Source organism: Dipodomys merriami, unplaced genomic scaffold, assembly GCF_024711535.1.
Source record: "Dipodomys merriami isolate MVZ:Mamm:240054 unplaced genomic scaffold, mDipMer1.0.p SCAF_11, whole genome shotgun sequence".
In the NCBI taxonomy this organism is placed as follows: Eukaryota; Metazoa; Chordata; class Mammalia; order Rodentia; family Heteromyidae; genus Dipodomys; species Dipodomys merriami.
In genome coordinates this window covers 4,874,775-4,897,680 of record NW_027202382.1, presented here as the reverse complement: position 1 = coordinate 4,897,680, position 22,906 = coordinate 4,874,775, and the positions used below count along the sequence as shown (strand labels likewise).

The 22,906-nt window shown below is 39.1% G+C and overlaps 2 protein-coding genes across 2 annotated transcripts; both read right to left on the bottom strand.

The window, feature by feature from the left end:
• Positions 1 to 6,300: 6,300 nt before the first annotated feature.
• Positions 6,301 to 6,912, bottom strand: LOC138816990 (interferon alpha-3-like). Its single transcript, XM_070007313.1, has one exon. The coding sequence runs from the start codon at positions 6,868 to 6,870 to the stop codon at positions 6,301 to 6,303; it is 570 nt and encodes a 189-aa protein (XP_069863414.1). The 5' UTR covers positions 6,871 to 6,912.
• A 15,262-nt stretch (positions 6,913 to 22,174) lies between these two features.
• LOC138815967 (interferon omega-1-like) lies at positions 22,175 to 22,705 on the bottom strand. The gene has a single exon (XM_070005391.1). The coding sequence runs from the start codon at positions 22,703 to 22,705 to the stop codon at positions 22,175 to 22,177; it is 531 nt and encodes a 176-aa protein (XP_069861492.1).
• Positions 22,706 to 22,906: the final 201 nt, after the last annotated feature.

Below are 22,906 nucleotides of genomic sequence, written 5' to 3'. Positions count from 1 at the left end.
AAATTGCATGAAATAATTTGTAAAAAGCTTTGGGCAGGGTCTGAGAAGGTGGCTCAGTAATAGAGCACTTGCCTTGAGCTGAAGAACCGAGGGACAGCGTCCAGGCCCAAAGTTGAGGCCCCGTGACCGGACCCCTCCACCCCCCAAAAAAGCTTTGGTCAACCATTTGTTAGGAAATGGAAAGACTTGGAAAAAATTATATTAAGTGAAGTAAGCCAGGCCCAAAGAAACATAGGTCCCATGGTTTCCTTTATTTGCCATAACTAGTATATGTCTGAGTCAACCAGAAAAGGTCAGATAAGTTGATGTTAGGGGAATAAACCCCAAGATAAGTATTCAAATGTTGTTTTGTTTTTTATTCTTTCATGCAGTTTTTCTAACATATTTATAAGATGATTTCCATAATATTTATAAGATGATTATAAGATTATTTCTATGTTGCTTTGTATAACCCATGCTTTCACTGTATTTGATGTTGGTATAATTTGTGGAGGGGAAGGGAAAAAACAAATCATTTAGGGATATGGGTGGACCCATTGCAACAATGACATATACAAGTCGTTATGTTGAAAAACGAACTTTACAACTTTGGTGTTGAGTGAGGTTCAGGTGGGAGGAGGAGGGGAATATGGGAAGGGATGGGAAGGGTAAACAAAGAGGAGGCAACAATGCTTGATAAGAAATGTACTCGTTATCTTGCCTATGTAATTGTAACTCCTCTGTACAGTATTCTCACAATAAAAAAAATTAAATTAAATTTTTAAAAAAGCTTTGGGCAAGGGCCTTTGTTTTATATTTAGTGTCCAAATGTGAAGTTCAGAAAAAACATCTTCAAACTATCAGAGACTCGCCATACAATTTAGATTCTGTGATCCTCTGGGACCTATAGATCTACCTGATCATATTCTCCCTGTTAGACTCGAACTCCAGACCCTGGAGCAACACCCAGAGACCACAAGCAATGCAAACAACAAAAGAGTCCTTTATTTGCAAGCTCGAGCCTGGACTTATAATCGTCACTGACGCAGCAGATCAGAGTTGTAAGGCCCGACCCCTTGTCCAGCAGGGTTTTTATTGAGTCTGTAGCATGGGGTAGGATGTCTGAAGCTTATTGGTACGATCATATCCAGTAAGGGCAGGGACTTTCTAGCTTAGCGGTTAAAGGATAGGTTAAATCATACATCATTGGTTGGAGAAGTGGGGCTAACCACAGAAATACTGAATTATGTCTTGTCCTAAATATTTTCTCAACAGAGTTGGGGAGAGAGACTTCCCAAATATCTGGACAGGGCAGACTGATCCCTTAATTCTTACTGTTATCTTGCCTTGGTACAGGATCTACCACTTACTTTCCAGTAACAGATGACACATGTTTTAGTTTTGTCTGAAATTACTGCTAAACTTATATTTGATCTCTTACTCCCCAACCCTATCGTACTTATTCACCATAAGTACTTCAAGACCTTCTCTTCATACTCTCAGCATCAACCCTGACATTAAAATGGAAACTTCGTGAAAACCAACAGAATTCTTTTCATAAATATTGTGCTGTAAAATAGTGGATAATTTTTCTTTAAAAATAATATTAAAACAGGAAGTCCATGGGACTCTGAATATCAATTAAACACTAAAAAAGCCATATGTGGACCTGTGGTTCAATGGGTAGAGCAGTATCATTGAGCCAAAAAGCTAAGGGATAGTGCCCAGTCTCTGATCTCCAGTAGTGGGACCTGCACACACACACACACACACACACACACACACACACACACACACACACAGAGTGTTAGAATGAAATGTAAAGTTGAATAGTGGTCCATTAAAAGAACTATCTCCCCTGTCTACAAATCACCCAATTCAAGTTCTTTTCCATATCTTCACATCTTGGTGTCATGTGAGAATCATTCCAGACCAATTAAAATGTATGGAAATACACTTTCCTATCATGTGTGCCCTCATCTAAATCACCATAATTTTAAACTATGGAATATAAAAGAATGTGTTCAAAGTCCATAGATATGTTTGGTGATGTCTTAAAGATGACAACGCTCATAGTAGACAGTGCTAGGGTCCTTCAAATACTGCTGGCTTCCACTGAAGTGTGCCCACCAAGGAGTCACCTGATCAAGAAATCCAGCAGTGAACATTTGTATGAATGAGAGAAACATCTGTATGTGATGTCATGACTAGTAGAGGTTTAAAAAAAAATTGTTATAGTAAGTCTCATCAAGTTCAGTGAAAAAATTTTGATAAGTAATGTTTTCAAGAATCATTCTTATAAATGCTAAATTTCACATATTGGAATCTGAAATCAGCTTAAAGAATTTAAGCAAATAAATAAATTCATGAGTAATAGAATTATATAAGAAAACAGAACTTTCATTCTCTAAATATTTCAGTAAATTTATAATGAATAATGTATACCATATTAGAAACATTCTGCATATGATTTTGGGTCATTTTTTAGATAGTAACACCTTGGAGTAAAAGCTCCTATTTTGGTTTAGGAAAACATGAACTTTCTTAGAGAGAGCCATACACATAACTCTGCAACACTGGAACTATTTCAACAAGAAAGATAATTTACTACTGCAATGTTTTCTAATTTTTAATTTTAGTTTTGTACCTTCTAATGTGATGGTTGTTTAATGACCCACATTTTCCACCTGTCATGTCACTGCATTCTGTTTCATGGTGAAGTCATTTCCATAGAGAAAAACAAAGAAAGACTCTGCGGTAGAATTGGGTTTTTTAAAATAAAATTAAAATTTCCATTAAACCTGACATTTTCTCTCTTGTACAGTTTCTTAGAAAACAATATCCATAGTTCTTGTGGGCTAAAACAAAACTTATAATTTGAATTGTTATGAAGGTGAAAAAAAGTGAACTCTGAAGCAAAAATGGCAAACCTCAACCAAACAGGGCAGCCTTGACACTCTTCTCAGGTCCAGCATGTGGAGATCTGGAGGATTAGACATCAAACCTGTCCAGGTGGAAAGTTGAAATATTACATCCTAACATAACTAAAGCAAATGGAGACAGGGGAGCAGGGCTCAAAGTGGGAGAGTGCATGTCTAGCAAGTGCAGGTCCTGACAACAAAACCCTGGTATTCAAAACCAATTTGTATGTAAATAATCACAAATGGCAAAATATTCATGGCAAAATTCAACATAGTAAAGATGTGAAAACACTGAAGTTCAATACTGACTATCACAAAGGAATGGAAATAGCTGTTTCTAATATATCTAAGGAAGAGCTACTTCAAGGTTAGCGAATTGCCTCTTTTTTGCAATAGCAGATGCATGTCTTTCTTCTCATGAATGATTTGGGATAAGCCATAAGGCAAAAACCAATCAACTCAGAGGAGCCCTTCCCTGGAAAGGTAGTGATAGTTATCTTGACTGAGGATCCACACTCTCATAGGAAAGACTGCTTCAAATGGAGAAATAAGAAGAGAGAATCTGATCGTTTCCAAAGTTTTTATCTTATTTCTCAATACTACTAATACTAAAACTAATACATAAGAATTATGTCAATTCTTTTTCTAAACATCTTTGAAAATATCTACTCTCTCCTAAATAGGACTGGGTGTGTGATGCCCATCTATACAGTTTTGGAGCAAAACATAAACATGGAGGGATGGATGAAGTACTCCAAACAAACCCATGATCTAAGATCACCACCTGAGGAAGAGTTAAGATAATGGCTCCATTGGAAAGGTCCATTACTGAAAGTGAAGAATAGATATGGCCATTGGGAAGGATACTGGTGGCCTATGCCCATAATCCTAGCTATTCAGGAGGCTGAGATCTGAGGATCACAGTTCAAAGCCAGCCAGGGCAGAAAAATCCATGAGACTCTTTTCTCCATTTAATCACCAGAAAATCCCAAGTGGCACTGTAGCTCAAAGTGGTAGAGCCCTTGAGCAAAAGAGCTCAGGGACAGCACCCAGGCCCTTAGTTCAAGGTCTGTGACTGACCAAAACAAAAACAAACAAACAAAAAAAAAACAAGAAAGCTGAAATGCACATATGAATGAACATCCAAGTAGAAGCCACAGCTTTTAAAAACATACAGTGCTGAGATGATAAAGGATCCTAGGTGTCACCTCAATACAAAATGCTATTGTCCATTGTTTTGTAAAGCAACAGAATTCTAATGTAACTTTGTCTTAGTTCTAAGGAAATATGGAGTAAACACAAGTGGTTTTAGTGCCAGCAGCCAGAGTCATCAACAAAGGATCATGGGTCTCTTGCTAGACCATCCAGATATTTATTGCCATTCCTAGGTATTTATGCCAGACTCCATTTCTTGACTGAATGTGAACAGGAAATACCTTGAAGGGAAGAATAAAGTTTCACCATTTCTGCATTCATCCTGCTTTCTTGGCCTGATATATTTGGAGATTAGTTAAGGAAAAGTAGAAATCAGACTCCTCAAAATTTTAGACAAAGGCAAACAATAGTGTCACATATAGTAAACAAAAATGGCTAACAGACCTACCATATTTTGGGTATTACTTCCAGGAAAATATTCTGCTAAGTATCTTAAAATGCATGGTTTCATTTACTATTAACAATTATATTGATATTCTGAACTCAATTTGTCTTAATGTTTTAATTTTTAAATTTAATTTTATTGTCAAGGTGATGTACAAAGGGGTTACAGTTACATACATAAGGTAGTGAGCACATTTCCTGTCAAACTTTTTACCCTCTCCCTCATTTTTCTCCCTCACTTTCTCCCCAACTTCTTTCCCCGCTTCCCCCCACAAGGTGTACAGTTCATTTCCAACATAGTGTCTGTGAATATCGCTGTTTCACTGGTTCCCCCTTTGTCCTTTGTCTCACCATTTTATTGTTCCCCTTCTCTTCCCTAATTCACATAAACCTATATATAATACCCAGAGTAACAAAATCAAATACAGTGACAACAGGGGATAAACCATAGAGGGAAAAACACAAAAGAAAAAAGAAACCATATAGTGCATTAAAAACAGCATCATCAAAGAAAAACCTCTTGTTTCCATGTCCTGGAGTTCATTTCACTTAGCATCGTCTTATATGGTCATATGTAGATAGCTATTGGCTATTCTGCTCACCTGCTAGGACTATCGTAGACATATACTAACTATTACAAATGAGGGAAACCATGGAATCTGGCAATCAGAGCCCCAGTGGCGCCACTGCCATCCACGTTCCCAGAGCAGTGGGCAGGTTCAGTCCACACCTTCCCTGCACCCACTGGTTCATCTCCCAAGCAAGCTGATTTTCTTAAATTCACGTTCCTTCACATCTCCTTTGATGTTCTTTTAATGTGAGGCTTCACATCTCTGTTTCCCTTGGGCTCTATGTCCTCTTGTTTTAACATTTGAAGAATGGTAAATTTATGTTTTGTTTGCTCTCTGCATACAATTTTCATACTCCCCTTGGAATATCTCAGTGTTCCTATGTTAACTTTGACCAGCTCTGATCCTTGTACATTGTAAACTCATGTATGAAACTAGATGTGTCCAGATGGTCCACATATCTGTGGAGATTGCACTCAATTCACAAATTTCTGCCTCTCTGAAAGTCCTTCATGCTGCAGGCTGTGACCACTTTCCTGTGGCCATTTCATTAGATTTCCCATCATAGCATATTAAGAAAGGTTATAGCTTTTAGATTTTCTTCACTAAAAGAAGCAAAGATACAAAAGAACATAAGTGTAGACTGAAGGCAGCATGCAACCTGGTTTAGAGAACATCAGGTTCAAATTTTTCGTTCTGTGTATTTGATCCCTCCCATGGGTTTACACTGCTATGTAAACACTTGTCTTTGAGCACACTCTCTCTAGTGTAGGAAGATGCCAACTGACACCAAGATATGGACAAAAATCACGATGGGCAAATGACTTCCATCTTCTTCCTTTTATAAGGCTCACAAATACTGCAGGTTTCCAGGTAAAAATTAAACACATAAAACAAGCTTCTTTAGCAAAACTTTAATTTAAAAAGTATACATAAAATATATTATGAAACTGAAGTGTAAAGGTATACAAAATAATATATATGAATATACAATAATTTAAATCTGTCATATTAAATATTAAATAAATATATAAATAGAGGGATAGATATATGCAAAGGAGGAGAGTCTAGAGAGTTGAACACAAATGAACCAACACTTCTGAAAACATCTAACGAATTCACTGAAGTCATGTCAAATGATAGCAAAAATGACAGCTTCAGAGAATGGCAGAGTCCGCCGAAGGGAGCTACCGTGTTCCATCAGTGAGGGCCATTTCCATGAGAAGTAGAGCTCATGCCTCACTCTTTATCCTTTCTAGCAGGTTTGCAGATGAGGAAAAGTATCTCATGATTTCTGCCCTGACAACCTCCCAGGCACAAGGGCTGAACTTCTTCTCTTGCAGGTAGAGAGAGATCCTGCGGAAGTGTTTGCTCACAGCCAGTGTGGAGTCCTCAAGCACCATGGCAGGCTCTTGCTCTCCCACCTCCCGGCTCAGACAGGCTCTCAGCTCCTGCAGCTGCTCATGGAGGCCAGCGCACAGTTTGTCCACAAGGCTCTTCTCCCAAGGGGCAGGCCAGGTCTTTGTGCTGAAGAGGCTGTAGATCTGCCTGGTCATCTCATGGAGGACAGCGATGGCTTGAGCCTTCTGGACCTGCTCTCCATCCAATGCCTCCTGGGGGAATCCAAAGTCCTTTCTGTCCTTCAGGCAGGAGAAAAGGGAGACTCTCCTCATCTGTCCCAGGAGGAGCAAGGCTCTTCTGTTGCCCAGGCTGTGGGTGGGAGGCAGCTCACAGCCCAGAGAGCAGGTTGCCCTGCAGCTGAGCACCACCAGGGTCACCAGGAAGGCCAAGGGCAAGGGCATTGTGGATGGGCGGATGCTGCTGGACTGGCTGAGGTGCTGATGGGGGAGCCTCTGTCTCTGGGGAGTGTGAAGACCTTGCTGTGCTCCCTTGGCTTAAGTAGGGATGCTCGAGCTTCCATTTTCTGAATGCCTTCCCCCCAGTTTCTACTTCTCTTTTTGTTTTCATTTATGCTTTCATACTTCAGTTTAGAGCGGCATCTCCCAACCATATTTTTCCTCTATTGGTTTTCCACCTGGTTGCCTGACAGGTTTTTAGTTGTGTGTGTGTTTAATAGAATCTCTGACTAAAATTCAACAGTCGTATGTGTTAAGATAATACTATATACCATTGAATAGTACTTAAAAAGTCATGCAAAATTTAATTTCTCATTGAATGCATCTTAGGTTAAACTATAAAATATTGTAAGGTTAAATGTAAAATTTATCTGACTGCCAGTCACTCATACTTGACTATGAGACTAGAGGGCTCATAGTTTGAGGCCATCTCAAAGATATGAGAAAAGGTCATGACACTCCATCTCAAATTATGAATCCAGGAACAGTAGCAATCATCTCTTATGCCACCTATAAAAGGAAACCTAAAATAAGTTGACAAACCAGTGCATACAGGTGAAGTAGCCATCCTGAGCCTATCTCAAGATGGGGCTGAGGCATGGCTAGGAAGTAAAGCAACAGTTACACACACTGTAAGACAGACACAGTACTGTCCTTAACCATGAAGTAAAGTACATAGGTATTGCCAGTAAGGACTTTTGTATGTATGTTAGTGAAATTGAATTTATCAATTGTGATTTTCCTTGTAAATTACATGTAATGTCTTTATTTTTATTGTAATATGTATACTGCTAGAAGTACTAATGAATCAGCATATATATTCAATTTATAAATGCATAAAATAAGTGATGCTAGAAAAACATCCACAAATTTTCTTTCAAAGAGCTTTGATTCAAAAACTACTAAATCTGTATGAAAGATAACACATTAGTAAATCACTTTGTTATACATGAGGAAATAATCATTCCTTCATCATCTGGTAGATCATCATCTTAGTCAACTTTTTTCCTACCTAGAATGTGATATAATCATGAATGTGTTGAAAAACCTTAGTAGAATTAAATAATAAAATACAACAAACCTGTGCTTATACTTCACTCTCATAGGCCAAATCAAATCAAGTCAGAATCACTCACGTTCACATCATAAGAATGCCATTAGAAGTCAATGGAGGACCCATATATAGGGGAACCTTCATCAAGCTGTACTGGAGAAAATGACCTGCAGACACAGCCCTCTATTGCTGGAGGATTGTAGCAGGGATCCTGCACACATTATCTGTGTCCTCCATGAATTCAGTGACATGGCTCATCATTGAGTACACAAGGAAATCCAACAAAGTTAAGTAAACTCTAAGGAATGAGATTTTATAGGAGTTGACTTTGGATGGTGCCAAACTTGCAATATTCAAGTTGTGTTCACATACATCTCAAGAATACCTTTCCTCTTATTGGGGGGAATTCGTACTGAAAAATTATCATTATTGTAAGAGTGGAAACATAATTCCAAGACCAACAAGTTAAACTTGAGAAGACTGTATAAATAGAGATATATTTAATTATTCATGATTCCAAAATTCATAGTTGAAGATTGTATGTAATATTTTTTAAAGTACAATCATTTGGTTGTATGGATATGATTTTACATTTATATTTTGAGTTTCTAGTGTGTGAAGTAGAGAAAGAATACTCAAAATATTCAAAACTCACTGTACATTTTAGTTTTCATGATGCTGCAGCACCTACAAGAAGCTCCCTGATCATATGCTCCACTGTCCATGATAGTAATAGACCTTATGTAGTTCAAGACTTCTCATACTCTTGGCATCTTCCCTGAGAATAAATGGTGGAATTCAGTCAGAATCAATCACAACTATTTTTACATATTTTGTTTTGTAAAATCATTGACTAAATTTTATTTTAAAATATCTTGAACAGGTAAAGCAAGTGCTCTGCCACTGAGCCACCTTCCCAACCCCAAGAACCTGAGACTCTTATCTCTAATTAAACACCAAAACAGCCAACAGTAGAGCAGAGGCTCACGTGCTAGAGCACTAGCCTTGACTGGAAAAACACAGGGATAGTGCCCAACCTCTTAGTTCAAGCCATGGTGCTTGCTCAGAAACACACACACACACACACACACACACACACACACACACACACACACACACACACACACACACACACAGAGCATTAGAACAAAATGTGAGGAGTGATCCCATTGAAAGAACCTATTTTCTTTACCCAGTAATCACTCAACCCTTTTCCACATCTTCCCATCTTGGTGTCAATAAGTTCAGACATATTAGAAATGGCTTGACATAAAGTTTCCTGTACATTGTGACCTGTGAATGTATCCTCATCTGAACCACAGTAATTTTCAACTATGCAATATAGAGGACAGTGCTCAAAGACCATAGACATATTGGGGTGATGTATTAAAGATGACAAAGCCCAGAGTAGACAGTTCTAGGGTCCTTCAAATAGTGCTGGCCTCCACTGAGGTGAGCAACCAACAAGTGTCTGCTGAGGAAATCCAGCACTGAACGTTTATATGAATGAGAGATACTTAAGCATTATGATGTCATGACTGATTAATTTTTGTTACAGGAAGTCTTACCAATGTCAGTAAAAATGTCTTTAATACACAATGTCTTCAAGAACCTTCCCTATAAAAACTACATTTCATACCTTGGAGCCTGCAATCAGCTTTCAAGAATTTAAACATAAATGTAATCATAAATGATACCATTATTTAAGAAAATACATGCCCGGCTGGGCGCTGGTGGCTCACGCCTGTAATCCTAGCTACTCAGGAGGCTGAGATCTGAGAATCGCGGTTCAAAGCCAGCCCGGGCAGGAAAGACCGTGAGACTCCTATCTCCAATAAATCACCAGAAAACCGGAAGTGGCGCTGTAGCTCAAGTGGTAGAGCACTCGCCTTGAGCTGAAGAGCTGCGGGACAGCGTCCAGGCCCAGAGTTCAAGACCCACGACCGACAAAAAAAAAAAAAAAGAAAATACGTGCCGGTGCTGGAGTCTCACTATGGTAATCCTATCTACTCAGAAGTCTGAGATCTCAGGATGGAGGTTGAAGGTCAGCCTGGTTGGTGAAACTCTTATCTGTAATTAACCACCAGAAAACCAAAAGTAGAGCTGTGGTTTAAAGTGGTAGAGTGATAGCCTTGAGCACAAAAGCTCAAAGACAGCACCAGGCCCAGAGTGCAAGCCTATGATTGACAAAAGAAAGGAAAGAAAAGGACTGGGAAGGTGGCTCAGTGGTATAGTGCTTGCCTTGCATGCTTGACGCCCTGGGTTTGATTCCTTAGCACCACATAAGCAAAAAGAAAAAAGCCGGAGTTGACACTGTGGCTCAAGTGGTAGAGCGCTAGCCTTGAGCTGAAGAGCTGAGGGACAGCGCCCAGGCCCAAAGTTCAGGCCCCACGACCGGAACAAAAAAAAAAAAAAAAAAAAAAGGAAAGAAAAGAAAATAGAGCTTTTATTCTCTAACCATTTTAGTAAATTCACAATGAATAGTGTACACCAGTTTAGAGACATTCTGAGTTTGACTTCAGGTCATTTTCAGATAGTAAAATTTCTGAATACAAGTTCCTTTTTGGCTTCAGGGAAAAAATGAACTGTGAATGTTGACCATGCATGCTGACCATGAATGCTGGAAAGGGATCCTTGGACTTTCCTTCTGATAACTCCACAGCACTGGAACTATTTCAACAAGTCATACCCTTATCTACTGCAGTGCTTTCTAATTTTTAATTTTAGGTTTGTGCCTTCTACTGTGCTGGTGGTTTAATGATCTAAATTTGTCTACCTATTATGTCACTGTGTTCTGTTTCATGGTGAGGTAATTTCCATAGAGAAAAAGAAAGACACTGTGGTAGCGTTGTTCATTGTTTAAATTGCCATTTCCTCTGACTTAGTTCTCTTTTACAGTTTCTTAGAAAGCAAAAATGATCGCTGCTTATAGGCTAAAATGAAAATTACAACCCCATTTGTCATGAAAATGCAAGAAAGAAAGTGATCAGTGAAGCAAAACTGACAAAGGACAACCAGGCAGGGCAGCCGTTGACAATCCTCCCAAGTGGAGATCTGCAGCATTGGAGAGCAATCCTGTTCAGGCAGGAAGTTGGAATAATACCCCCTAAACTGGTAAAGCAAGTGGAGATAAGGGAGCAGAATTCAAGTGGGAGAGTGCATGTCTAGGAATGATAGGTTCTGACAAAAATAAGCCTGGTCTTTAAAAATAACTTTTAAGTCACTGCCACAAATGGCAAAGCAGTCATAGCAAACCAACATTGCAAAGATTCAGGAGGACTGAAGGCCAATGCTGAATTTCAAAAATAAATGGAAATAGCTGTTTCTAACACATGCAAGGAGGAGATACACCTAGGTTACTGAATTGTCTCATTTTTGCAAGAGCAGATACATGACTTTCTTCTTTTTCATGGTTTTGGGATCAGCCATGAGGAGAAAGAGAGGCTCAAACAAACTCAGTCTAAGGAAGGATGGTGGAAATTATCTTGTGTGAGGCTCCACCTAGTCAATAATCTAAGCATACAAGGGACAGTGTGGCTTCAGACAAAGAAAAAGAAGAGGGAATCTGATTATCTCAAAAGTTCCTCTCTTAATCTGAATAGCACACTATTAGTATGAATTATGTTTCTGAAAACAATACTACAAATCTAAGAACTGTGAATCAATTCCTATTCTATAGATCTTTGAAAATATTTACTTGCTTCCAAATAGCACTGTTTGTGTTATACCTATCTATACTGTTTTGGAGGAAAACCTAATTATAGAGGGATGGATGAACTGTTCCAAACACACCCATGATCTTAGATCACCACCTGAGGAAGAATTCAGATAATGGCTCCATTGGAAAAATCTATTACTGAAAGTGAAAAACAGAAATGGACATGGAAATGAACATCTAAGGAGATGCCACACCTTGAAGTCGCAAAGTACTGAGATCACAAAGGATCTTAGGTGCCACCTCCAATACCAAAGTGCTGTTGCGCATTGTTTTGTAAAGCAACAGAGTATAATGAACCTTTAAGTTCTAAGGAAATGTGAACAGACCCAAGTGTTTTTAGTGTCAGGAGCCAGTCATTAACAAAACACCATGGGTTCCTCTGATAGTTATCCAGTAGTTTCTTGACAATTCTATGCATTTACGCAAGTCTCCATTTCTTCACTGAATGTAAATAGGTCACAATTTTGAAGTAAGGAGGACAAAGTCTCAGCATTTCTATAGTCATTCTGCTTTCTTGGACTAGTACTTTTCGAGGTCAACTCAGGACGAGTAGAATACAGACTCCTCACAATTTCAGACCAAGACAAAAATGAGTGTCCCATATAGTAAAGAAATATGGTAACAGGCCTCCATATTATGGCTATTGTTTCCATGGAAATATTCTACTAAGCACCTTAAAATGCATGGTTTCCTTAACTATTGACAACTCTCTGAACAATTTGAACCCTTTTATTTAATCAGAAAACTGGGACTTGCAAAGCATGAATGGGTTCACCATATCAGCTTTAAGTCAAAGCAGAATGGACTATCAATATCAATTTGTTTATTGTGAATATGCGTAATATTGTAAGTTTTGTACTTTGGAATTTTTTAACAGAGATGTATCTTCTTTAATTTTATTTATTTGTTAAACAGATATATCCTGTATTACACTGAAACTGTATACAAGTAGAGAATTAAAAACAGATAACAAATTCTTTAGCACAACTTTAATTTAGAAAATCTAAAATTTATTACATACATAAGCTTTAATGTAAATTAACACATGATTATATATATAGATATATATATATAAGATTTTAAATCTGGTAAACAGTTAAATAAAAATATGTAAATAGACAGACAGATACATCTGTATGGATAAAAGAGCAGAGAGTCTAGAGACTTGAATACACTATGCCAACTGTTCTGAAAACATGGAACAATTTCACTGATGTCATATCGAACGATTGCATGAATGACATCTTTAGCAAACTGCAGATGCTGCTGGACTGGCTGAGGTGGTGATGCTGATCCTCTGCCTCTGGGGTGTGTGAAGACCTGGATGTGCTCCCTGGGCTTAGTAGGGGACGCTCGAGTCTCCATTTTCTGAATGCCTTCCATTCTCCTTCCCTTTTTTTTTTTTAATTTAGGGTTTCCTTCTTCCATTTAGAGGGGCATTTCCCAAACAGTTGTTTTCCACATTGCCTTCTTTCTCCACCTTCCAGATTAGCTCAGATTCTTCTTGTCACTTAGTTGAACTCCTGATTAATTTCTGGAATGTATGTATATAGCAATGTAATTGTTTATACTGTCTACATTGCTGCTTATACTTAAAAAGTGCAAATGCTGGGTTAAAATGACAATAGGTTTAAGCTGAAAGTTTACTGCAAAAGTCACTGGCATGTAAGTTTACTTTATGAAAGTTCTATTCCTGTATTTTAGTACAATTCATGTATTTAAAAATTGTGAGGGCTGGGAAGGTGGCTCAGTGGTAGAGGTCTTGCCTCGCATGCATGATGCCCTGGTTCAATTTCTCAGCATCACATAAGCAAAAAAAGCCAGAAGTGGCCCTGTGAGTCGAGTGGTGAGTGCTAGTCTTGAGCTGAAGAGCTGAGGGACAGCGCCCAGGCCCAGAATTCATGCCCCACAACCAACAATAAAAAATAAAATTGTGACTTTTTATAGTTATATTTTGTTTGCAGTGACCTTCAGAGTAATATATACTTACTTTGTAAGAATTTATATATAATGTAAACAATATAAATATATAGTATTCAAAATCCTACAATATCCAGGAACATTTTTCAAAGTATGATGAACTGGTTTACCATTTAACTGTGCATACTTTCTTGTCACTGGCTCCAATTCTTCCTATTTAACCTGAGATCAATATTTCTACTCCCAAGGAGATTGAAGATGTAGTGAAGTTTGCATTTCCCATTGTTGCATTGAAAAATGTCTCTTTTCTTACCCCTTCAGCATCTCCTGTTATTTGGTATGTAAAGGCAAGAGGCTGGAAGTTTGGAACTAGGAATACATACCTAGATTCCTCCCAACACTAGAAGGACACAACCTGAATTCTACAACATGGTTAAGGAATCCACATCCTCTTGGCCACTCTTTGGCAATATGTAATTGTGGTCACACTTTAAGTGTCTCTTCAAACAGTCTATGATCCCTTGAATTTTGATAAATAACAATATCCTCAAGTTTGAATCATTGGTAAGGAAATTTAAATGCTCTTTCTGCAGCAAGAAAATTGGTTTATTTTCTCCTTAAGTTTACTTTAGTATCAATAATGTAAAATGAAGAATGTTCTCATTCAAACAACTTTCTTCTTTGCTTGCATATGAACTAAGTTGACTTTTTTCCCACAGCCTCTTTGTCTTGATATCATTAGAGAATAAATTCAGGTCATTTTAATAGGTGTGGAAATGATCTTTGCAGCACACCATTGGCCCCTCAACACTCTACCAAATGATCCACTAAACCACTTTTTCCTTCCTAAGTGATAAGAATAGTCTCAAGTGTCATAGAAGTACTTGTGTGTATAAGGGGAGGATGTCAAGCCAATAACATTCCAGTTCTGGACATAATACTTGGAGCAGAAAACAACCAGCAAGTCAGCTGATAAGGAATCTCCACATACAGCACTTCCATTGAGGAATGATGAGTTTGTTCTATTACACAATTACTGATAGTTTTTGTTACTAAGCTAATATCACCTTACAGGAAAGATGCCTTCTGATAAAGAATCTTTCAAAGATGTTGAGGCTAATACGCGCAAAGAGGTAAGGAAAAGTTATATTACCCAGCATGATGATATCTAAAGCAGAGGATATTGGTGGAAGATTGGAGTCTATAGTCTATAGTCAGCCCAAGAAAAACTCAAGACCCAAACTGAAAAATAATTTATGAAGGAAATAAAAATAGTGTTGAGGTTATAGATCAAATGTTGAAGTCCTTCCTCAGTAAGTGTGAGGACAGAAAAAATATGTCTAAATGATATTTTGGGTACTCTAAAAGAGGACATTTTGTGGATATAAATTCTATAAATAAAAAAACAAGGAAAATGTTTGGTATTCTTTAATGATATTTGGTGTTTATATTTTTGCTATTAAGTAAGTAATTGTAACTAAAGTTCATTGAAAGAAAATGAATTAGAATGATCAGATAAAAACGTAAGTAATAAATAATTATCAGAGCAGTTGTGTGAAAAGGACAATATCCTTACAGATGAATGTTTTTACCATATATATCCTTAATATTTTTGAAGCCAGCTGTGTTTTTCCAACAAAATGTGACCAACACAGCAATAAAGTCTGAATTGAGCAATGGTACGTGTACATGGGAAGACATGGTAGTCAGTCCTTGCAGACTCTCCTCATCATGAGAGTCTTTCATGACTTTTCTCTGGAAATTTCCAGGCACAGTCACTATATTTTATTAGTTCCAGGAAGAGAGAGAGAGAGAGAGAGAGAGAGAGAGAGAGAGAGAGAGAGAGAGAGAGAGAGAGAGAGAGAGAGAGAGAGAGAGAGAGAGAGAGAGAAAGAGAGAGAGAGTCTTTTGAAGTACTTCCACCAGGCTCGAGCTGGGCCTGTAGTTTGCAGAACAGCTTTGGTTTCCCTTCACCTGCATCAAGCATGTCCTGAGGTCCTCCAATGGCTGGTGGAGTGCAGTGTGGAGTTCAGGTGGGAGTTTGGTTTTGTAGGCAGCAGAGCAGCACTCTGAGTGCAACTCGCTGAAGATCTGCTGCAGCAATACGTGGAGGACAGACACAGCCTTGTGCAACTGGCTGACATCCACCATCTGTCTGCCAGGGAAACTGAAAATCACTTCTGTTCTCCTGACACAAGACAGGGGAGATTCTCCTCATTTGCTCCAGTACTTCAAAGGCCTTCCTGCCAAGCAGCAGAGAGTTCTGAGCAGATGGCAGCCCAGAAATCCAACAGGTCCACAGCTGCACAGCACCATGGTGGTCAGTAGAGGGCCCAGGAGACCTATGGGGAAGTGAGGAGACTAGTGACCTGACTGAGCTGGGCCTCCTGAACCCTGAAACCAAGGTTCTGTGAAGACTTCCTGTCTATACATGGCTTTTGTATTGGGAACAAATTATTTCTCTTTCATCAATATTTATTTCTATGTTTACTTTTTTGCTTCCTTTTTCATATTCTCTGAATGACCTAATCATATTACTAATTGTGTAAATCAGAGTGTGTTTTCCAAAGAACTTTCACATATGATGGATACTAATCAATTTAATAAGCGTGTATACATGAAATCTATACATGAAATATATATTCATCTTTGTTGATCCCAAAGTAAGTAATGATCTTTGTTGCAGAAGCAGATTTTCACCGTGCATCCTCACCTCTGATGTTATTTCTAGATTTAAAGGTCAACAGAGGTTTGTATTTTATGGCTTTGAGTGTTTCTGCAGTTGATTAGGAATTGACTAGACCATATATGGAAAATAAACTCTTTATCATTAAGAATGGCATTGATTTCCTGTTGTGTTACCATTGGATACTGATGATGACGGGTCTTTAAGCTGTAATAATCACCACAAGTCTGAATGTTCATTGTTTTCAGAAGTGTATGAATGTAGAGATTCTCACTGCAAGATAATGTCATTTCCTTAGTTCCAAGTTGCTTGCAAGACACTTTGTCTACCCAATAACCCCCTCTGATGTAGAGTGACATAGCGTCTTTGTTCCACACGCTGCTGGCCTCATTCTCTGAGAACAGACTGTCCACTCCTTAATGATATCTGAACTATGTGACTAGGGATATTCTTTCTTTTGGTTGCTGAAATAATCGATCCTACAAGGCACATTTTTCTTGCTCATAGAGAATGAACATGGCCCTGGTTTCCAATACTGACACAAAGCTCTACATATCAAAGAGTCAAGACACCTCACATACTTAAATTTTGCTTCAAGGATGTAAGTGGAGAAAACTTCCAATTTCTCATCATCATTATTTTCGAAGAGAAATAATATAGACTTACTGAGTGCTATTTTTATGACTTACAAAATTGCAAAACGGTCTGTGATTTGTGAGAAAAACTATTAATTAAATTCTTCTTGAAATGAGAGAATAGAAGTGGCACTTCACCCAAATATCAAAGTATAAATGAGGAAGAATCAACGCAGCTAATTTCTCAAAACAGGAAACTAGAAACTCCCCCAGTCACAGTGGAGAGGCCAAAGCTGATGTGCATGAAGTCAGAAAAATGACTGTTGTTGAGATATTATAAAATGAGTCATGCCTGAGTCACATTCATAGAAGCCTTTACCACAGAGATTCTGACTTAAGCTTGAATGTCACCCTAAGAGCTATGCTTGATTATATATGTCTCTATTTGTCAGTGATTGACCTCAAAACAGAAGATTACCCCTACATCTTTGTCTCAGAATTTTCAGTTTCTCATGCTCTAATGGATTCCATTTTGGTTTTGCATAATTGGAATATTCTCTCCTTCATTGCAGACTTTTTGGCCTATCTGCCCATGTAATACTGCCACAAATACCCCCACTCCCAAGGAGTCACAGGGAACCTCCCCTCTGACCACAGACCACAGAGCAGCTTAGGGAGGCAAAGGCTGCAATTCTTACTCATCACTCTGCTCTCAGGAACCACGGTGGGGGCTGGGACACCCAGATGATGCACTTGAGCCTCAGAGCTCAGTTGCCTGCTGTACATGGAATCAGGGGAGGTAGAATTCGTGAGTTTTCTATGTCACCATTGGTGTTTCCTTTAAAAGAAAAGATATATTTGCTTGATTTGTTGAAGAATCTGTCCTCATCGACTTCAAGTTTCACTCTCACCGGCTGTTCAATAAGAACCCTTACAGTTCACACATTTAACAGCACATTTTAATTCAGAGATTCCAAATTGCTATGTGCCCTTGATGTTTTCTTTTGTGGAATGGAATGCTCCCAATTCAGCATATGCCTGCTCAGTACCAAGTGCACCAACTGGGGAGAAAACTTATCACCATTGTCCTCTTCACCTAAGGAAGTTAAGTCAATAAGGCTTAGTAAAATCTTGGTTGTGATTAGAAACCTTCCATAGAACCAAACTAGGCTCCACAGCCATGATCTTGTCTTCCTTGACTTGGCCAGTAGGGGACGCTGTTTCCGCGCAACTCTTTCAGCATCAGAAACTCCTCCTGTTTCCTTAAAACTTTAAGGCTACTCTTACATCACTATCACAGGGACATTGCCCCATCTTCAAAATATTCATCAGAACAAGAAGTTGTTCTCCTCCTTGCAGTCGTTTCTAACAAATGAAGAACTTCCCATCAACTTTTAGCTGTAATTGAATTCTTTTGTTTGAATGTGACATTTCAAAAAATTATCTTCTAGTAGTTGTACAGAGGAGCTCCAGTTGAGTCAGTTAATGAGGAAAACGCGTCTAGATCAGTGTTACCACCCCTTTCATAATTGTCCAAATCTTAGACAGAAACTGAGTAGCCAGAAACCACAAAGGAAGAGAAATCAGAGATGATGGAAATTAGCTTCATGTCGAGTGGCTGAGGAGAGATTGGGACCCATGAGTGGGAGAGGAAGCAGTTGTTATGATACCATAATAAGGAACTCAATCTAGGAAAAGAAAGTGGAAATGGAAAGTTCTGCCAGGTAACAGAAAGAACAAGAGAATACAGCATCTGTTTAACATAAGTCTAGGAGACTAGCAAGTCTGCCATTTATTTCTCCAACTTGCCATTTCCTGACTGGATATAAAGCCAGACTCTTCTTCCATGGGAAGGAAGGGTGTCTGTGCCTCATTCTTCTCAAAAAAGTCTTCCAAGTATTATTAATATGTTCTTTAACTAATGTCATATATTTCAAGTAGTCACTGATATGGAAGAGTTTATAAACCTGCTACCTATTATTATGAGCATATGAGAAAATGGGTATCCTATTTAATAGTAAATATAATCACAGCTGCCCAAAATAATTGCTGTGACTCGTGCAGAGCAGTCCCTGTGTGGTGGTGGGATTTCTGCATGGTCGGAGCACTGCCCTGAGTCTGGCTGTCTGTCATCAGCTTTGATCACTTAGAAAGTTCATTCCTGAGTTTCCTTCAACCTTCACTCACTGTTTGCTTCCCCATGTTTTCCTTGCGCTAGCTACTATCCAATCTAGTTAAAGAGAAATTAGGGAAAGGAGAGCTCCCTAGCAGAAGAACTTCTGCTTTATACTTGAGTGTTCTGCTCTTTAGGGTTGCTCGGAGCCCTCCCCCAAACAGAAAGGGACTGGGTGTGGATAGGTAGTAGGGAGAAGGGAGAGAATGGCAAGGGTCCTGTGGGAACTCCACCCAAGAGAGGAAGGTGCTGTGGAATGGAAGCGGGATGCTGAGGGCAGGGGAGACAAAGTGCCAGGGCCACAGTCAGTAACTGAACCTAAAGGGATTTCTGCACATCCCTTCAGGTGTTTATTCCCAGTTCCCCATGATTATGCTAGCCTGCAGTTCTTTGCTGCAGATATGTAGGTCATTTTTACCAAGGGGAGTGACAACACTTCAGCATCTCTACTGATATGAAACAATTCTGCCATCTTGCATTTACTCCTTTCGAGGTCACTTACTAAGAAATAGGAAACAGAACTTTTAGGATTTTCAAGAATGGCAAATTATAGTCTCATACACTGAAGAAAAGTAGTTTAGAAGCCCACAATGTTCTGCATATTATTCCAAGGAAGACATCCTGCTAAACACTAAAATGGGTGGTTTCATTTAGTAGTAACAATAATGGTATAAACAGTTTGCACCCATTTACATTTTATGTAAATGGAGACTTAGAGCTCTCCTTGAGTTGTTCCACATCACACATAAATCTAATCAGAATTTCTATGTGATGAAATGCTTTACTCCCACCTAGCCACAAGAACATATGGCATCTTCCTCCTGTGCTTAGTTTATTTTACAAAGATAATGTCTAAGTCCATCCATGTTGCTATAAACATCAGCATTGAATCCTGTTTGTTCTTGAGCAATGTTCCATTGTGTGTGTGTGTGTGTGTGTGTGTGTGTGTGTGTGTGTGTGTGTGTATAACACGTTTTTAATAAGAATTTATTCTTATAGACATCACAACTGATGTCATAGCTTGGCTGTGTGAACAGTGCACACATAGATAGGTAGATACTTTTTTTTTGGGGGGGGGGTGGTCCGGTCGTGGGGCCTGAACTCTGGACCTGGGCACTGTCCCTCAGCTCTTCAGCTCAAGGCTAGCGCTCTACCACTTGAGCCACCTTCTCAGCCCATGGGTAGCTACTTTTTTGAAAAGGAAAACATTTTATTTCCCTAGTTACATGCCCTATTAGTGCAGTAGCAATATCATATGATTGTTCTATTTTCAATATTTTAAAAGCTCTACATTGAGTTTTCTGGAATAGCTTCTCTAATTTACATTCCCACCAAGAGAACATAAAATCTTGCATTCTGTGTGTTTTTGACAGGATTTGTAACTTTTTATCTTTGGTAATGGACATTCTGAGTAGAATGAGAGGATATCTCCTTTTGGGTTATTCATTCCTAACCATAAGCAATATTGAACGTTTTCATACCTGTTATTTCCTTTGTACCTATTCCTTTGTGAAATGTGTATCAGATGCTTTGGTCATTTTGAAAACTGGATTACCTTATTGGTGTTGACTTCTTATCAAATAAATACTTTTCAAATATTTTCTCCCATCATGTAAAATATCTACTAATTTTGTTATCATTATTTTCACTATACAAAAACTTATTTTTGACATATTGTCATATTTTTGTCCATTTGCTAATCTTTGGGAGCCTTACACAAACATTGTTGTCAGAAAAACATTTTCAGCTCAACCAAGATAAAATGAACCTTGCCACACTGAGGAATATCCAGGGTCTATATGCTCCACTGAAATTACAAATGGAATTCAAAGCAGTGCAGCAGGTTCAGCGCCTTCCATTTCTTTCAAGTTCCAACCTTTCACTGGATATTTTGAAGGGTAATGATGAGAGTATTGGATTTGAAGATATTCTTTTTTGGGGGGGTCCGGTCATAGGGCCTGAACTCTGGGCCTGGGCGCTGTCCCTCAGCTCTTCAGCTCAAGGGTAGTGCTCTACCACTTGAGCCACAGCACCACTTCCGGCTTTTTTCTTTTTGTTTATGTGGTGCTGAGGAATCGAACCCAGGGCCTCAGGCATGCAAGGCAAGCGCTCTACCACTGAGCCACTTTCCCAGCCCTGAAGATATTCTTAATGATCCATCACAAAGTGAGCTAATGAGTGAGCCCCACTTGATGGTGGAATATAAACTCAGTTTACTGTAATGCACTGTGCTGTTCACAACTGAGGGGCTATGTTTTGTTAGAGTTGTCTATTGTAATTTGATGCATACAACATTAAAAGTACTCATACATGAAAAAAAAGAGATCAGAATGCCATCTCTGACAGCATTCAGAAGGCTGAGAGCTGTGCCCAGGAAAGACCAAACAGTAGAGGCAGACAGAGGTAAAAATTACTGCCCTAAGTGTGTTTAAGCTAGAAGCCTTTGGGCACTAAAAGCTTAAAACCTTGGAGATAAGGTGAGAGGCTGTGCTGAGATGTTTATTGCTTCCCCCTGCTTCCTAAGATAATGAAGTCAATTCTCACTTGTGTGCAAACTACCTTTGCACATATCTGCAGTCCCCTCCCACTGTACTACACTCTGTAAGAATGCTGCTTATTGGGATCCCAGGATCCAAGAGCAGGAATCACTTTGGGTCCCCTGGCACCCCAAAACCTCAACTTTTTGCCCAGGTGTCCTGTCATTGTACTGCCCCCAGTGGTGATGGACTGTGACAATTTTGGTGATAGGAATTAAGTGAATAGAGTAAATGTTTTATTGAACTGAATAAATAAATAACAAAGATAAACAAGTTATTATATGTCAAATAAATAAGTACAGCAGAAAGAAAAATTAGGATAAATAAATAAATGAACAAATAATAGCAGGGCAATTATCTCTGAGGAATGATGCTTCAAGGATGAATTCCTTTTAGAGATGAATACTTCTAAAGTACATGTACTTTATATTGTTGAAGTATTGCTGCATATCTTTCAACAATATGTTCCTCATGCCAAAGGAAGAGCCTTTCAAAATAACCAATGATATATATTATGGCAGAACAGTCCAGAAGAATCACATCAAGATGAAACCCATTTTTGTTCATCTTGCTTGAGAGTTTCTTCATCAAGAGTAGGCTCTTGTGATCTCTTGTCTGACAATTTCCCAGCCACAGTCACTGTACTGTTTCTCTTCCAGGTAGAGAAAGATTCTTTTGAAGTACCTTCTCAAGGCCAGTGCTGGACCTTCAGTTTTCAGCACCGACTTTTCCTCTCTGGTCACCTGGACTAAACAGGTGCTCAGGTTCTGCAGTTGCTGAAGGAGTTCAGTGCGGAGTTCACGAAGGAGGGCAGGGTTCCAGGCAGCTGTAGCTTGTTCTGTGTTGAAGAGACTGAAGATGGGCTGAAGCAGCATCTGGAGGACAGACGCAGCCTGGGCCTTCTGCATCTGGCTGAGCTTCACCATCTCCCTGGGGAACTGGAAGCCCCTTCTGTCCTTCAGACACAAGACAGGGGAGATTCTCTTCATTTGCTCCAGGACTTCAAAGGTCTTTCTGCTAAGCAGGAGAGAGTTCTGAGGCAGGTGACAGCCCAGAGGTGCAACAGGTCCAAAGCTGCACAGCACCATAGCAGTCAGTAGAGGGCGCAGGAGGGCCATGGGGACGTGAGGAGGCTTCTGGCCTGGCTGAGCTGGGGTTTCAATCAACCTTGGACCCTGGGGTTTGTGAAGATTTTCTGGCTCTGCTCAATTTTTATAGAGAAAACCCAATTTTCATTTTCCCTACATTTCATTTTCTCTGCATTTTCACTTCCTTTTTTTGTTTTTATTGACATGTTTGCCATGTGGCCTGAAATTTAA

Excerpts from the sequence above, each read along its gene's own strand:
- LOC138816990 (XM_070007313.1), bottom strand. The coding sequence starts at position 6,870 with ATGCCCTTGCCCTTGGCCTTCCTGGTGACCCTGGTGGTGCTCAGCTGC.
- LOC138815967 (XM_070005391.1), bottom strand. The coding sequence starts at position 22,705 with ATGGCCCTCCTGCGCCCTCTACTGACTGCTATGGTGCTGTGCAGCTTT.